This window comes from Phascolarctos cinereus, unplaced genomic scaffold, assembly GCF_003287225.1.
Source record: "Phascolarctos cinereus isolate Bilbo 61053 unplaced genomic scaffold, phaCin_HiC Scaffold_4;HRSCAF=312, whole genome shotgun sequence".
Classification (NCBI taxonomy): domain Eukaryota; kingdom Metazoa; phylum Chordata; class Mammalia; order Diprotodontia; family Phascolarctidae; genus Phascolarctos; species Phascolarctos cinereus.
The window spans coordinates 116,241,491-116,259,537 of record NW_027555847.1 but is presented as its reverse complement, the minus strand read 5'-3'; the positions used below and the strand labels follow the sequence as shown (position 1 = coordinate 116,259,537).

Below are 18,047 nucleotides of genomic sequence, written 5' to 3'. Positions count from 1 at the left end.
CGCTCAATTAAGGATAGTTGGTGGCTTGTGACTTTCATGGTGGACTGGGCCATGTAAACACTGGCAGGAAGAGGTAAGCCTCAGAAACAAATCAAAGTTTAAGTGGTCAAAAGTGACCCTATATATAGCAACTAGGTGGAGGGAGGGTAGATCAAGCAGCTGGTGACCTGGAGGAAGGGAAAACAGCCAATCACATGGCAGTGAAATCCTAAGTGTTCCCACACCACAAGGAATGTAATAGCTAGCTTCCAAAAACACCTTGTTAACACTTTGGGTATTCTTCCTTCTCTTTAGTGCCTTGCCACACAAAAGAGTCAAAGATAAAAAAAAAAGTGTTACCTTCTTGGCAAAAAGGAAAGGAAAAAAGACCAAAAGAAAGCAATTTATAATGCATGGTACAGAATTATGTGTGACATAGATATTTGATGTTTTTATTTTGTATTCTTAAAAGCTACAGGGTGGTTACTTCTCTGCTAGTGACCAATTAATTCAGAATGTCACCAGAAAATCAGCAGCTGGATAAGAGGATCACAGAAAAAGCTAAAGCATTTTTGTCATTATGGACAGGAGGATGTTGCTCATTTAAGGGCTTAAAAGCAAATGGTCTTTCTTTCTGCTTTACCTCATAGTCAAGGAAGCTCAAGGGAATTGGGCATTAATAAGCATTGCTTAAAAAAAACTAATAAAGAAGGAAGCTCTAAATAAATGTATTCCTACTGGTTAGAGTAACCAATATATCTTTTTTTTTCCTTTCAGGTATGAATATTGCCAAAGGGAATCTTACTAAATTGCTATATTAAGCACAGCAAATCACCTATTTAAGAATAATTAAGTGTTTGGAAAATACACCTGTGAGCTCAAATAATAATTTTGGAAAGGCATTTTTAATAAGATATGAATGTTCCATAGGTAAATTACTTGAAGATGAACATTTTAAATGGCATAAGCCATTACAAAAAGAGGACGTTTTCTAATTCTCACTATTTCTTCCTTCCATGAACTAGGTAATTTGATGATGACAATACAGGGTCAAAATATGTTGGAGATGATTAGTCTTAATCATAAATTTATTCACTGCATAATTAACACTGGTCCCACTCATATTGGCAGAAATGCATTCCCCTGGCTCCCTTTGCTTACCATCTTTTATTGATTAGTCACATACTCTGTAGAAAATCACAATATCATAAAATCATGGATTAAAAGCTAGAAGACACCTTCAAGACCTTCTAGTGTAACCTTTTACACATGAAGAAACTGAAGCTTATGGAGGTTAAATGACTTGCTTAAGGTCACAGAGTGAGGAACAGGTCAGAGCCAGGTACTCTGACTCTATATCAAGTGCTCTTTCCCTTGTACCATGCTTCCTTTGCTTGTTTATAGATTATATAAAACAAGCAGGTTGGAGAAGCCTAATAAAGTACAATGAATTGTTATACAATCTTGTATATGCCATGTGTCAAATTATAGAACGCTGCAATCCTAGAAGTAAAAGGGACCTTACACATACATAAGTGCATAGTGTAAATACCTGATATAACAAATGGAGCCCTTAATGTAAGCATTAATCCTATGGTTCTATGTCAATATAATAAAGGGGATAAACCACATATAGTACAGCAATGTACTGACTATTCTTTCTAGTTCAATAAAGAATTATGTAAAAAAGAAGATATTGCAGTGAGTTCATTACTAGGATTATATATGTGTGTGCATATATACATATACACACTCGTGTGTGTGTGCATATGTATATATATGCGCACACACAGATATATACTATATACTAGGATAATATACACACATGTGATATACATATACACATGTGTGTATATATACATATATGTATCTATATCTGTATATGTATATATATAAATAGATACATGAATGTATATGTATATGCATGTATGTGTGTATATTTATGTGTTTATACATATATGTGTATATATGTAAAAGAAACACATATATGTGTATATATACACATATACACATATACACACATACGTGTGTGTGTGTGTGTGTGTGTGTGTTGTGTGTGTGTGTGTGTGTGTGTAAAAGAAACAATTCTTGTTTCATCTTCCCAGCCCTAGATTCATCAATGTAACAGCATTGATGGGATAAGAGAGAAGCAAATTGGGTTATATTACAGCTACAGTCAAATATAAAAACCACATAAATTATTGAAATTCAAACAACTACATTACTTTGCCATAACCAAAATATACTAACAAGATACTTTTATGATTTCTTTGGAAGTGCTGTACTATACTGAAGGGAAATGACAAAGATAAGCTTCTCTGTAGAGAGAGCTGCTTTCAAAGTTTTTCTTCTCTTTCTTTCTTTTTTTTCTTTTTAACAATAATGTTGAAAGGGGATGTATCAGTGTTAGAGTCAGCCTGCCCCTTTCCTCCAAAGAGTCAGGAGGTAAGAATGAAGAGTGCTTAAACATATGAAAGTATGTGTGTCTGTCTGCGTGCCTGTCTGTGTATCTGCAGAGTTAAAAGAACTCAATCAATATTGAAAATTACATGCACTGGACTAAGACCTAATGAGCCAAAAGCTTTTTTTAAGCAAATGTCTAGATGCTTTCTGACAATGGATATGTAAAACAATTTTGTTTTTCATCTGCCCAAAGTAAAGACTAGTCTTTACAAAGTGGAAGCAATATGCTGTATTCCAAAATGTTATTTTTTTCATTAACTAAATTTAGATTTCAACTTTAAAAGCAACTAAGACATAAACTATGTTTTGAAAGAACAAGAATACCCCATGTTTGGGTCTTTTCCCAGTTAATTATTTGCTGGCTAAAGTGTTAAACCGTCCTTGGCTTCACCTTAGACACAACTCTCCCAGCTGGTCATTAACAGCCTGGAGAAGAGCCCACACATTATTAACCCTTGGTATGCTACAAAAGAATATGTTCTATATATGTACTCTCTCATTCACCCCCCTGAAAGATTGTGTGGAAAAAATAGAGCCCTTTATCTAAATGAGGAAATGGGCTGTTTTGGGGGTCTTTTTGTCAGAATGCAGTTAATATATATGAGCCAAGATGACACAGAGCCCTTGAGTAGGAGACATCCTTAATGTGATATGACTTAATCTCACTGAAATAGTCAGTTGGGGGCAGGGGAGGGAAACTAATGACTGCAGATGTTTTTCCTCTTAACAGCAACGAGGGACTCCCAAAGAGAAAGTCCAGCAATCATGGGAATGGAACCACCAGCAAGAAACCAGCCCTGTCAACAAGTACAAGCCAGTGAAATTTGCTCGTTTCTGTACTATCTCTTCCAAAAGGCCACAGGCCAGCTGGGAAAAGAAACACGTGTAAACAAGGTAGACCTAATGATTTCCTAATTAAAAAGAAGATATTATCTTCTCATTAATTGGCAAGCTAATTGAGCAAAACTCTATAGTTTCATAAAATGAGAGTAGTAATCAGAGCCTCAGTGTCTATACGCCACCAATTTTTATAAACATGCATACATTTTTTCTCTCTTTTTCTTAAGCACAAACACACACACGTGCACATGCACACACACACAGACACACACACACACACACACACACTGATTTCACTGAGCCACAAAGTTGTCAGTTCCGCTTGATCTGTTTGGACACTGTACTCTACAACAGCTGTCGGAAATAATACATTAGAACAGCTGCTGTGACAGTTACTAGGGGCTTGGAAGTTTAATTGGACTCAACATGATATTGTGCTTTTTTCCAAACTTAGAAATAATAATAAAAAAAAACACAAAGAAGTTTCAAATGGGCCTGAATGATGGGTTGCTACTTAGAATCACTGAATGGTTAATATCCCTTTGGGAGATATCATTCTCCTCATATTGTCTTTATCCACAGTCTGGTAAGAAGTAAATAAAACACAGTAGGATCAGTTCAATGCATAAGAAAGGGGGCATTAAAAGGAGGGAAATGGCAAGGAAGTCATGTAAATAATCCCTTTCAAATACTGGCTGAGGGCCAAGGAGGATCCCACAGTGTCTCAAAATTTACTCCAAAGGAAACTTATTCACAGTCCTGGATCCTAGTGCCAAATGAAAACAAAACCATTCTTTATGATGACAACAACTCCCATATAGAATGGAAGAAATGTCACTTACTCTCGGCCTCAGCATAGAGGACGAAGTACAGGAGTACCACCACTGGCCTGGCTACGTGAATCATTCTGCAGCTTGGCACCAGCAAGCCTTGGCAGCCTCGTTCTCACGGGCCCAGAAGCCACTGCAAGTCTGTCTGGTCTGAAATTTCAGCTGATGGGCTTTCAGAGCCTGCAGAGGAACAGAAATAAAAAAGACAGAGAAAAAAGAAGAAAAAAAAAAGAAAGGGTTAGATTTCTGGTTTTTTTTTAAACTTTTCCATCACCACCACAATGAGATAAACAAAGCATTGTGAAAACATGACAAACCGTAATCACAATCCATCTACATTAGGAAGGAAATCCTTAGGTCTACTTTGTTCATGAATAGCTAAATGTCACCGCCAAAGACCAACTTTTCCCATTTTCAGACCAACCTGAAGTCAACCTCCTCAGATTTCACTCTCCCCTGCTCAATGCCACCTTTGGGGCAATAAACCATGAGAATGAACTGTCACTTTTAATGAAACACTACTTGAATACATCAGTAGAATGAAACACACCAATGCTCTAAGAGGGATTCGAGAGAAGTTCTACCGTGCAGAATAAAAGTCTATTATTGACAACATAATGGAAGCTGCTTTCTTAGAACTAGGTGAAATGACAGGGCTAATTCAACTTCTCAAGCTAAATGGTAGAAGGTTGAATTTTTTTTAAATGGTACATTCGGCTTTCTCCCTGCAGACACATCAACATTTAAGTCTAGTTTGGCTTCCATAAGTCAAAATAATAGTTAGCATGACCTTTCTGAATTAACTTCTTCAAGTCAATACTCCTTCTACTGATGTAGAAAGCAAACTCTCTACCTCTTGTTTCAACGAACTGCTGGGACCACAAAAAGACATTCACCTGCTGGCCAGCCCTTTAACAGTACCTATCTGAACTTAGCTGGACAGAAATGCGGACAATAGGCAAAGAAACATTCCTTGGCTAGACATTCCAAAAACCTTTCTACGACCAGAGCTCAAGGTTCTTTTTGGGAAAAGTTATCTAAAACCCAAGGACATCTCTATGCCAAAACAAAAATTTGTGATTTGAGATTTTTAAGGTTACTAAGGAAAATAATTTATTTCTTTTATATTTTCCTTATAACAATTATTATCATTTATTCATCCACTCTTTCATTTGTTGAAAGAGTATACAAAGGATTGTGCATGGAAGAAAGATGAATTGGTTCAGTGCAAAGAGCGACAGCTCATTATCAGATAACCTAAATTCAAATTCTACTTCTAAAAAATTCAAGCTGCCTGGGATTAGGGAGCTTTCCTCTTCTGTAAAATGAAGGAGTTGGACTAGAAAGGCTCTGTGTTTCCTTCCATGTTTAGAACTATGATCCTAAGACATTGTACTTACGTTCAAGGAAAACAGTTTAATGGGTGAGATGAGCCACGTAGAAATTAAAAGAATATGAAACAGTATATAACAAGTACCAATAGATGATATATATAAATATATACAATACTACAAGAGCTACAGGAGAGAGGGAAACCATCTAATACAATCTCCTCATTTTACAGATGGGGTAACTGAGTCCTCTGGAGGTGGAACTACTTGTTCCAGAGAGAAAGAGAAACAGTCTGGATTAGAATCTGAGCCCTCTGGTTCCAAACCAGTACTCCTTTCACTTCCCCATTTTACCTTTTTTTTTGTTAGGCAATGGGGTTAAGTGACTTGACCAGGGTCACACAGCTAATAAATGTTATGTGACTGAGTACATGTTTGAACTCAGGTCCTCCTGAATCCAAGGCCGGTGCTCTATCCACTGTGCCACCTAGCTGCCCCTCCCACTTTACTTTTACTGGTAAGAATGACAGCTTTCTGGGGGTGATAGGAAGATTCTAAGCTATGGGAAAGGGAAAGAAAGAAAGAAAGGAAGAAGGAAAGAAGGAAAGGAAGAAAGGAAGAAAGGAAGAAAGGAAGGAAGGAAGGAAGGAAGGAAGGAAGGAAGGAAGGAAGAAGGAAGGAAGGAAGAAGGAAGGAGGAAGAAGGAAGGAAGGAAGGAAGGAAGAAGAAGAAGAAGGAAGAAGAAAGAAAGAAAGAAAGAAAGAAAGAAAGAAAGAAAGAAAGAAAGAAAGAAAGAAAGAAAAGAAGGAAGGAAGGAAGGAAGGGAGAAAGGACAAGAAAAGAAAGAGACAGAGAAGAAAAGAAAAGAAAGAAAAAGAAGGAAGGAATGAAAGAAGGAAAAAAGGAAAGAAATAGAAAGGACGAAGGAAAGAAAGAAAAGGGAAGGGCAAATGTGTGGCACAGTAGATAGAGTAGTTGGCCTGGAACAAGGAAGACATATTTTCATTAGTTCAAATCCAGCCTTAGACACTTACTAGCTTTATGATCCTTGGCAAGTCACTTAACCCTATCTGCCTCAGTTCTTCATCTGTAAAATGAGCTGGAGAAGGAAATAGCAAAATACCCCAGTATCACTGGCAAGAAAACCTCAACATCAGGTCACAAAGACTGGACATGACTAAAATGACTGAATAATAAATGTCTGGAAAGCAAGACAGAGAGACTAGCGGTATATGACGAGGTGCCCAAGTGACAGGCTAAGTAGCCTGGATTTTTATTCAGTTGGCAATAGGATGACTTTGAAGGGTACTGAGTACAACAGGATCAGAACTATGATGTAGAAAATTATTCATCTCATGGGTTTCTAAGGACAGAATAAAGAGGTCAAAGACTACAGGCAGGGAGACTAATACTAAAGGTAATGAAAACCTGAACTTGAGTGAGAATAGAAACTATTATCACAGAACCAGGAATTCTAGAGCTAGTTCTTGTGCTCAGTAGTCATAGAATTACTTTACTTTTACATTTGATTTGATTTTTTCCAATTTTCTCACTCCAGGAAGAATTCGGGAATGACCATGTTTAACCAGAATGTTTAAAAACAAAAATTGGACACCTCTAATCTTGTCATATTGAAACATATAGCACATAAAAGTAATATGCAACAAGGAATGCTAGAGATGTCCCAAAATTGGCCACATCACTGAAACAACTTAGGCCTTAAAAATAACTGCAAGACAAACACTGTGCCTGAGCTTATCAAACACAACAAGAAGGGAGAAAAGATGATATCAATTTCATTACTATGCATGAGTAGCCTATATGAAGGAAAAATAAAATAGAAAGGGAGGAAAAATCATTCTAATGATTATTCCACCAGACAGCTTTATATAGATTTTGAGATGGTAAGAAGAATCAAGTTTTAAACTCTAGTATATGGTTCAGGATCTATTAGGGGACACTACCTGGCCAGCTACCCTGAATTGACTATTCTTATCAATCTCTCCTGTAAAATTACTTGGAATCATTCACAGCTATATCAAAAGATAAAAATCTTAAAAGAAATCTTCATAGGCAAAGTGTGCAGCCATCAGCTCTTTTCCCCTCTCCTCGCTGCCTTTCATTGCTACCATCCTCATGCCAGCATTTCAAATGACAGCAAAGTCCAGGAGACATCAGTCCTGTCGGACTGAATTTGTGTCTGTGCAAGCGTATCAGAGCCAACTGCTACATAATGACTCCAGTGCTATCACAAAGATGGAGATGTATGAAATGCACTTTCAGGGAAGAGGTGATTTGGGTGTTTCTTGCACTAGAAGGAATGAGTAGCTCAGGAAGGTAAAACTAGTTCCAAATAAACCTGCCTTATAGGCAAAAAGAAGTGTTACCTTTAAACTATATACAGGTACCTTGTAAAGGAACAACTCTAGAAATATGAAGAAGACCTAGCATGAGTATTTAAGTCCTAGTCTGGGTCATTCATAGTTAAAAACAAAATAGAGAGAGAATAGGGAGGTCAGGGGAAAAGGGGGGATACACAAACACAAAATGCTCTGATGTTTAATTTAGACATTCATTCCGGCAAAACCCTCATTCAACTACTAGTTGGTGCACAAAAGCACCACAGTTCCAAAGATGAAGGACTGTCATGAACATCTGGAATGTGGAATGTAGATTATAGGACAGAAACAGAAAATAGATTGCCCAAAAAAAAAGATATTCCAAGCAGCATCTTTTTTATGTTTAGTCATTTTAGTCATGGTAGATTCTTCATAATCTCATTTGGGGCTTTCTTGGTAAAGATACTAGAGTGGTTTGCCACATCCTTTTGCACTTCATTTTATGGAAGAGGAAACTGAGGCAAACAAGGTTAGGTGACTTGCCCAGGGTCACACCACTACATGAGTGTCCGAGGCCACATTTGGGCTCAGGTCTTCTTGCCTCCAGGCCCAGTGCTCTATCTATCGTATCACCTACTTGCCCCAGGCAGCAGCTTACAGGGTTAATTAATTTTATATTCTTCCAGCGTGGTATAAATGAAGAGTCAGCAAACACAGGCAGTAAAGAGAAGGTGGTTTACAGATTTGGGAAAGCACTTTGCTCCTACTGACACCACAGCACTGACTGCCTTGATCAATAATCATTCACAAAAGGCAAGGACAACTAGCCCACTTTACATTAGCTCTGTCTTTCAACGCGAGGTAATACTCTTAAAATGGAACTAGCAGGGAAGGAAAGAGAAAATGTGTGGGTTTCTTCATTCTCACAACACCAAGAGTCATGACAAGAATAGACATCAGAAAATGCTAACTGTGTAACTTTGCAATTAACCAGTCTTTAAATTTGTGTGTAAGAGAAGCAGAAACAGTAGAGGGTCAAGCCATCTATGTGATTAAAGATTAAAACGGAGCCAAGACTGCCCTTGTCAGAAAGCCGCTATGTCACCTTTCAAGTGTTTACAGAAGCAGACATTCATCCTATTCTCTTTCTTTCAGCATCTATAATGTCACCATTTTCTGTTGGGATGTGTGTGTGTATGTGTAGTTATGTGTGTTTAGTGTATGTGAGTAAAGTATGCATATATATGTGTATAAAAGGGCACTAGTGGTTCAGCTATCTGTATTGAGATTTTTTTTAATATTTCATCAGACTGAGAATAAAAGAGAAAATTCAGGCAAAAATGGATTTATGGTTTAATTTCTCCATTTAAAAAAAACTGTAAAGTTGTGTTGATTACCGAACACTAGTTACAACAGAAAGGTGTTATTGAACTTACTTTCCACAGAGTCTGCCTCTGTCCTTACTTAAAAGGACATTTACAATTAATTCCCAAGATCAACTCTCCAGAGAATTAACAAATAAGTCAAACCATTTCAATTAATGTATTAATTGTTCCCATTAATGTTCCCATTGGAATGTAAGCTCCTTGAGGGTAGGAACTGTCTTTCTGCCACTTTTTGTACACTCAGTGCTTGGCACAGAGGCTGGCACATAGCAAACACTTAGCAAGAGCTTAATGGTTACTGATTTAGTGTTAGCACAAATTCATTTAGATAAACCTAAAAGAGTGGATCTTAAAGAGCATGGGGGGAAGGCACTAAAATTCTTGTGGTCGTAGAATAATGGAATCTTTGATTTGGAAGGGATTTCAAAGACCATTTGTTTAACCCATAATATACAGAACAAATGACCATCTAAGCCTTTCCTTGAAGACTTCCAATGCCCAGGAATCCACTCCCCTCCCCACGGTGGCAAGCTATTTCACTATGCCACAACCCTAAATGTTAGGCAGTATTTTTTTTCTTCTAAATGTGACTCGTTACTTAATAGATATACATAATCCTCCTCTCTGGGACTCAGGCAATATTATCCCTTGCTTCTCTCTTTTAACACTAATTGGTTAAAGCTCTACAAATGTTCACATGAGAAAACATGTCCATAGTCCATGCTATTATTTCTGAGTAAAAAAAAAGCCTCATACATGCAACCTATAGAACACATGAGTTTTTTTCTAAATGAGAACATCTCCCTAGAGAGTCACTTGTAAAAAAAAAAAGACTAACATTTGTATAGCAGATTGTGCTGTAATAATAATGTTATATTTCAAAACTTCCAATTTAATCATCATAAGGAAATCATGGGATGTAGAACTCGATGACCAACAAATTCATTTAGCCACTGTCATTCATTTTGAGTGCACTACCCACCCCGGAAATTATTCCCTTCAATTTTTGCTATTTTTCTCAAAAAGCACTTCAAGATTCAATGATTTAATACTTGTTAAATGGAAAAATTCCGAACAAAAATGCAGGTAAAGGAGCCAAAGTTCTTAAGTGAGGACATGTACTTGGGAACATTCAAGAAGAATAAAAATTTCTGGCAGCCTTGAAATGACTCCCCCAAAGATGAGACAAAATACTAAAACATGCCTTGGGGAAATAATTCATATAAGCTGACTTGATCCTTATATATAAATGAGTAGGAATAGTGGGGTATATGACAGGAAGTATAAAGCAAGAAAATTCATTCGTAAGTGAATACTAACCTTTTTTTAGGGATAGGAATTTGAGTTGTCATATGCAAGCTGAAGGAGCATATGTGTATAAAAATGAACTACTTCTCAAGAAAGAAACATTTTTTCATTCTGAAATCTTAAAATTCTAAAAATCAACTTGTTCTAAAGGGGAAAGGAGTGTAGAGAAGCACCTCATGAGAACATACACTCTTTTTCTTTCCTTTTCATGGAAAAAAATTAAGTCCTTAAATTGTGGAGAAGGATTATGATATAAGAGAGAGAAATATTTCATCACTACTCCTTGACGTTCTGTGTTTTGTTTTGTTTTCTTTTGTCACAGCAAACTCACACTTTAATCTCCTAACACAAATAGCAGTTATTATTTGCATTTGTTAAGTGACTAGTGAAATAACAGATCCTTAGCATACTGAAGTATATAAATATATGCAAAATAATTAAGGGCCACATTTTAGTATGTTATACACTGATAGCAGTCACAAGAAAATGTAAAGTATAAAAAATCATCTGACTGATTAGTGAGCTTCTATAGTAAAAACACTTTCTATCAATACAAGATGGCTAATGAACATGTCAAAGGACTCTTTGTGTCTTTAACGACAATACTTAGAGTCAAGTCAATAACTATTAGTCTAAATTTTTATATATTATGATTCACCTTCTAAATTAATAGCAATAGCACCTCCACAGCTATAGGATTTCAAATAACTTAGAATTTTAAGAGCATATAAATGTTAGTTGCTTTCAGAAATGGCAAAGCCACATTACTGATACTTATGATTTCTTTTCTTTTTCCCTTTTGGGAGGCAAAAATCAAGAATGCTCTAAAAAATTAAAAAAGAGAGGGGAAAATCCTTGCCTCCTTAACCTTATCTTCTTTAAAAAATATGCATCTGATAAAAAAAAGAAAGTCTTTTTATTTAAAATCCTTAATTTCTTGGGATTATTTTATATTGCGAAATCTTTCTAGGCAACAACCTACAATCAGCCACCAAAAGACAGCGTAATCATGGATTAACTCTTTAAGCAGATTTTACTTCATTCATATATGAAAAGTAAGGTTAAGCCCCATGGTTTTCTATGGCTGGGTTTTTAATTGTGTTATTTGTTAATAAAATTGATGTTTTGGTATTTATCTTTTCAATATCTAGGAAAGATTACTTTTTATCTTATTCTCATGAAAGATACTTGAGAAAGTGAAGAAAACTGGGAAACTGAGTCTGTCTCTCCAAAAAGATAAACAAATAGGGGAGGTTTGATTGAGGGCAAGTCTTTGAATCCATCCTCTATCATTTACTCCCTACATCATCTTGGATATATCACTTCAGCTTGAGTTTTCTTAGGTGGAGTTGCACTAGATAGAGTACTGAACTTGGAGTCAGGAAATGCTGAATTCAAATATAGCTTTAGACACTAGCTGAGTGACCTGGGGCAAGTCATTTCACCTCTGTCTGCCTCAATTTCCTCCTCCTAAAATAAGAATAATAATATCAACTACCTCCCAGGGTTGTTGTAAGGATAAAATGAGATAATAATTGTAAAATGCTCTGCAAACTTTAAAGCGCAATATGAGGGCTAGCTATCATCATCATCGTCAACAAGTGAGAGGTTTAGATTAGACAGTATCTAATAGTCCTTTGCACATTAAATACTATGATGACATAAGCTTGCAAACTTTTTCTTGATTGACAATGCTTCAGTTTTCCCTGTTCTCTTCAATTAAATCCATACCATGACCCCATTTGATAGAATCATAGGATATAGAAAAACAGCTCAGTGTTTTTCTAGTCTGATCTCCTTATTTTTCAGGAATAGAAACTGAGTCCCAGAGTAGGGGAGTTACTTGGCTTAAGGCACATCTTCCTGATATTCAAGCAGTACATCTTTCTTAAAACTGGTTGCTGTTTTTTAAGTTATATCAAGTTATATTTTATACTTCCCCTGGCCACTTTATATTTGATCAAAATCAGAATACAAGAAACAGGTTAAAAAAAAAGCAGAATATAATACTGGACATCAACAGGGAGGGGAATTTTGGGAAAGAGTAAAACTTTTGGAACTTCCCTTGGTCTTTTGAAGGGGTGAGTCCAACTGGCAGCTTCAATCCAGGTCACCTAACTCAATCTTTCCCTTCTCCAGCACTCCTCCACTGTCCTTTCATTTTGTCCCTTCTCCTGTTGCCCCTGTGTTGCTGATTCTTTCTAGCACAAATCACTGATTCCTGGGAAGCTGCTGTTCAGTCCTTCTAGTCCATGATCCTTTCTCTGTCTGTTGTCTTGCTGGCTCTAAGTATCTCTGTTGAAAATTCTCTGGCTCAAAGACCATGGTAATCCAAATTGTTATTTGGCCTTCACATGAGTGATTGTTCATCTGAACTACAAATCCTAGAATGTCTCTCAGTTCTCAAACCCTATCACATGGCTCCGGAATGGAACTTATTGAATTTCATGCTTCTCCTCCCCCATCTACCTACCTACCTACCTTTGAATTTTTCTGTTTCTGACAATGGAATCTCCAGTCTTCTAGTCATTCAAGTTTGACCCTCAGGTCCACTCTTAACTTTTAACTCTTATTCATCCCATCTATCCAGTCACTTGCCAAATTGTATTTTCCGCACTTTACCATCAAATCTCTCAAATCTGTCTCCTCACCACTTTGGTTCAGGTCCCCATGGCCCCTTGTACCTGGAATATAGTAATGGCCTCTTGATTAGAGAGACTGTATTTTCCAAACAGCTGCCAAAAAGCTGTTCACAGAAGTGTTCATGTCATCCCTCTGCTTAATAAACTCTAGTGGCTTCCTGAATCATTGAGAACAAAATACAGAATCCCCAGTTTGGCATTTAAGCTCTTCAGAATCTGATCCCAGCCTAATGTGCAGGGCTTTTAGATATTATTATTCTCTCTGCACTTCATGGCCTAGCCAAACTGATGACCTGGACCAAAGCTACCCGTTGGATTCACTTCTTCAAAGACCAAGGGACGTCCCAAAAGTTCTACTCCATCTCCTGAGTTTCTCTTCAAAACTTCAAGTTTTGTCCTCTGGAGCTGTATAGAGTAAGATGACAATAATGTCTTCACTATATTTTCTCTTTTCCTGATTAAATATTCTCTATTATTTCAGCTGTCATCACATATCAGAGTTTAAAGTCCCATCAACATCCTGTTCTCTGTCATCTGGATGTATTATAGTTTTCCAAATATTCCTCCTAAAATATGTCATCCAAATAGCTGAATTGTGATATAGTCCTCATTCCCTAATATCCCTGGTTTTCTTCATGCTCAAATGTCACTTTCTGCAGAAGGCCTTTCCTATTCCCCCTTGCTGTTAAAGCCTTCCCTTCTAAAGTTACCTTCAATCAATTATGTATGTATCTCTAATGTATCTAATGATTTACATGTTATCTTGCCATTAGAAGGTACCTCAAGAGCAGTATTGTTATTGTTGCTTTTGTACAACAAAAAGTATACACTGGATAAAAAATATTTTGGGACCACTATCATAGACTAAAAGAAGATATACAAGTACAAATTTACACACACACACACACACACAGTTGTTCCCAAGTAGAAAACAGAACTCAATAACCAGGTTTCAAGTGCTAGCACATGCCTGAATCAAAGAGCTAAGTGTTACAGATTATTAACCAGAAATAAATTTTAGAATTCTAGGAAGTAACTGCATTTACAACATGCAAACATGTGTCTGTGACACCTTAAGGCATGTTTACCTGTATATTACCACAAAGTTCATTTTTAAAGTGAGGTCTTTTTTTCATGTACTTTAAACTTTCGGCAGCAGAGTTGTTGACTAATCAGAGTGAAGCATGACTGCCCATCAATGGTGGATATTCAGAGTTTATACAAGACAGCAATCCAGTTGGAACTATTTGTGCATGACTGCACTTTATTACAACATGGCTGAAGGCAATACTACCACGTAGAAAGAAGAAATGAAGAAGCACAACGGTTATTTTTCAAAAGCAGTTGGCATTATAAAATGATTTGATAATAAAGTACAAAAATTCCTGGAGCACTAAACGTACTATGCATTTCCTATACTAAGACATGTCATAATTGCAATGGTGGGAAAAGATTTGCTCAGGGTTGCTCTTTTGGAAAATCTATTCTATAATTTTAGAAAGGACTATAAAATACTGTCATTTCATTATGCTTGCATAAAATCCACAAACAACCTACAAAATGCAGATACTGAAAGGATTTTAAAGTCGAGCCTCTAGATCAGTCCATCAATAAACATTTATGAAGTTCCTACTATGTGCCAGGTATTGTGCTAAGTGCTGAGGATACAAAAAGAGGTAAAAAGATAGCACCTGCCTTTCAAGGAGCTCACATTCCAATGAGGGAGACAACATGCAAACAAATACATACAAGCAAGCTATTGCAGGATAAACAGGAAATAATTAACAGAGGGAAGGCAGTAGAATTAGGATGGGTTGAAAAAGCCTTCCTATAGAAGATGGGATTTAAAAAAAATTAGATGCATATGTTTCTTTAGTACAAATCTTTTCAAAACTCAACTCTAAATTAATGAAAGTAGCCCACTCAAATAGAAAAAAATCTGATTACACTAAAAACTTCAGCCCAATACTGTATAGGTACCACATGGGGGGCATTTACAAATATGTAATTTTAGACCATTGGTACTTGCTGAACATGGATCCAGACTATTTTTAATCATACATTGAGGGCATAAGAGACCATCTAGTCTAAATTCCTCCATTTTATAAAGGAAGAAATTGAGGCACAGAGTGGTGAAAGTAGCTTGGGAAAGGTCACAGAGGCAGAACATAGCAAGCTAGGATGCAAACTACATTTCTCTGACTACAGGACCAAAGTTCTTTTCACCAATCATCACAATGCCTCTCAATCTGGCAGTCTTAGTGTACTAGATACTTTTAGGTTCTGTGTTCACCTGCTATTTACATAGGTTCTTCAGATACAGACAAGAATGGAGAGAATTGGTACAATAGCAAACATTTGTATCATGCTCTGAAGTTTACAAAAGGCTTCAGAAATATTAGAATGTTTTATCTTCATAACAACCCTAGAGAGATAGTTAACGATTATTATTCCCATATTACAGATGAGGAAAATGAAGTGGACAAAGGTTGTGACTTGTCCAGGATCACACTAGTAAACATCTGAGGTTGGATTTGATTTCAGCTCTTTCTGACTCAAGGTCCAGCATTCTATATGCTGAGCAATCTGTGTTATATCTCTATTAACATGTATCTGTATATCCTTGATACAAATGCTGGGCACTTTTGTCAAGATCATGCAATAAAGATGTCAATGGATGGCTCAATAGTGGTATAAGAAACAGTGGGAATTAATAAGGAAAAAAAAACCCAACAACAACAATATTCAAATCAAGACTTCCAGTGTTCTTATTTGCAAGGCTCATAACAACTAGATTTAGTTCAGGGAAAGATTGTTGTTGCTGTTTTCCTTCCAATCACACTTCCAGAGATCAAATTGTTTTTACCCTATATTCTGCTAGAAGATTCCAACTTATTTATTTCAACATTGTCCTCTGATGTGCATGCCTTTTGAGAGATGTGCATTAATCTCTGCAGGTATGCACAGACCCTCTCTTGTGGTTCACACAGATCTACTTTGGAATGGTCCTTTGATAACCTTCCCTTACTGATTTTGGTTACCATAATCAGAACTATAACATTGCTCCTTTTAGGTTTTCAGCCAACACTTCTTTCCTCATATAGCATCATGCCCTAGATAACTAACAGAATTGAGTCCCTCTCCCATATTACTGTCCTATAAAGACATTTCCAATAAAGCCATTTTGTTCCATTTAAAGTGTTCATGCAATGAGGATGAATTTATTCCAAACCTTTTATTTTTATTATTTATTCTAAACCTTTAAAACTACAACTCTACTTAACAATAATGATGATGGCAATGATAGCTAGCTTTTATGTAGCATTAAGACTAGAAAGCATTTCACTAATGTTATATCATTTGATCCTCAAAACAAGCCTGGGAAGAAGGTGCTATTATTATGCTCATTTACCAAATGAGTAAACTGAAGCATAGTTTGAGTGACTTACTCATTGTTACACAGCTAGTGTCTGAAGCTGAATTTGAACCTGGGTCTTTCTGACTCCAGTTCCAGGACTCTAATCCTTGTCTAGCTGCAGCTGTGCTTTCTTAGTGTGCTTCCAGGAAAAAATAAAATAAAATAAATTTAAAAAATTTCAAAGCTCCCTATGTTAGAGACTCTTTCTGATTCTTCTTACTCATGTCCTTAAACCACTAGCATGCATGCTAGCAGGAAACATAGGCTTTCCACTAACTTTCCTTTTCAGGATTTAAAAACCAAACCCTGACATGAGTCAAATGCTGCCTAGTCTACCACATTAATTTTCCTTAGTCATTCTTTTGATATCATCACATAGGGTCCACTGCAACGTTTCCATAATTACTGAAGACTTTTAACACACCAATGTGCTGATATATGATTCTTCTTTCCCCCCTAATAATCACTAGAAGAGGTTTGAGTTTCCCAGTATCTAACCTCACAGAATTACAAATAGAGGACAAAATGCAATTTCAATGCATAGAGGATTAAATAATCTTATCTTCTACCTTCTCCCAATGATAAAATTTACATTTTTTGGCTACTTTATTCCCAACTCCAATTATTCAAACATAAGGTATGGCTCCTCATGGCTGACCACTGAACTCATTTTCTTCTCTTTTGACATCGATCACCTGGTATTAAAAGAGAAAGGAAAAAACAAACAAACAAATTCCCACATTTTAAGTTTCCACACAGATGATATCATCACAAATTAAGCATTAGCTTCGACTAACCTCCTGGATATCTTAATCCAGTTCCTTAAATTTGGAGATCAAGTGAAACTAGAGTTGTTGCCCCCTCCCCTTATTCTTTCTTCCAATTTAGAAGAGTTTATGGGACCAAGTCTATACAATGGCAAAGTGGTCGTGAAAACTGTTTTAAAGTATTTTTTTAGTGAAACCAGATCAGTATAATTTTCTGACCCCAATTACCCTTCAGAACAATAGCAACCTATTCCCTTAGGCACTAGAACTGCTGTCAGGTATATTCAAACAAATCTCTGTAGGGCTCTCCCATCTAATATGTTGGCCTACAAACAATGGTTAACAACTAAAATGATTCCTCCCAAGGAAAACAAAATATTTTATATAATGAATGGGGAACATGTAGTGTATCAAAGAAGAGCTTCGGTCTCTCTGTCAATAAAGCATTTTAATAACCAAGATTCAAATACATCCTAGATACAGTGGAGTTTTGAGGATTGTGATGGTTGTCCCAAGTTTTGCTTAGAAACTCCAAATTCAAATTTTATGCCACTATTCATCCCCCCCCAAGCCCCCCCCCCACACTAGCACAATAGCTTAATCTTAAAAAAGAAAAGGATACACGGGTGGCCATTAAGAAGAGTAAAGGTCATTGTTATCCAATCCCTGACTGACTTTAGATTCAAGAGGAATAGGAGATAAAGGAGAGAATAACAAAGCAGGTGGCTACCCCAATACCATTAAA

The 18,047-nt window shown here is 36.6% G+C and overlaps 1 protein-coding gene across 1 annotated transcript in view; it reads right to left on the bottom strand.

Moving 5' to 3' along the window:
* Positions 1-18,047, bottom strand: part of PTPRD (protein tyrosine phosphatase receptor type D) — a 616,472-nt gene that overhangs the window by 469,453 nt on the left and 128,972 nt on the right. The window contains 1 exon segment of the mRNA XM_078152500.1: positions 4,125-4,292. Coding sequence (XP_078008626.1) covers positions 4,125-4,188 — 64 coding nt within the window. The 5' untranslated portion in view covers positions 4,189-4,292.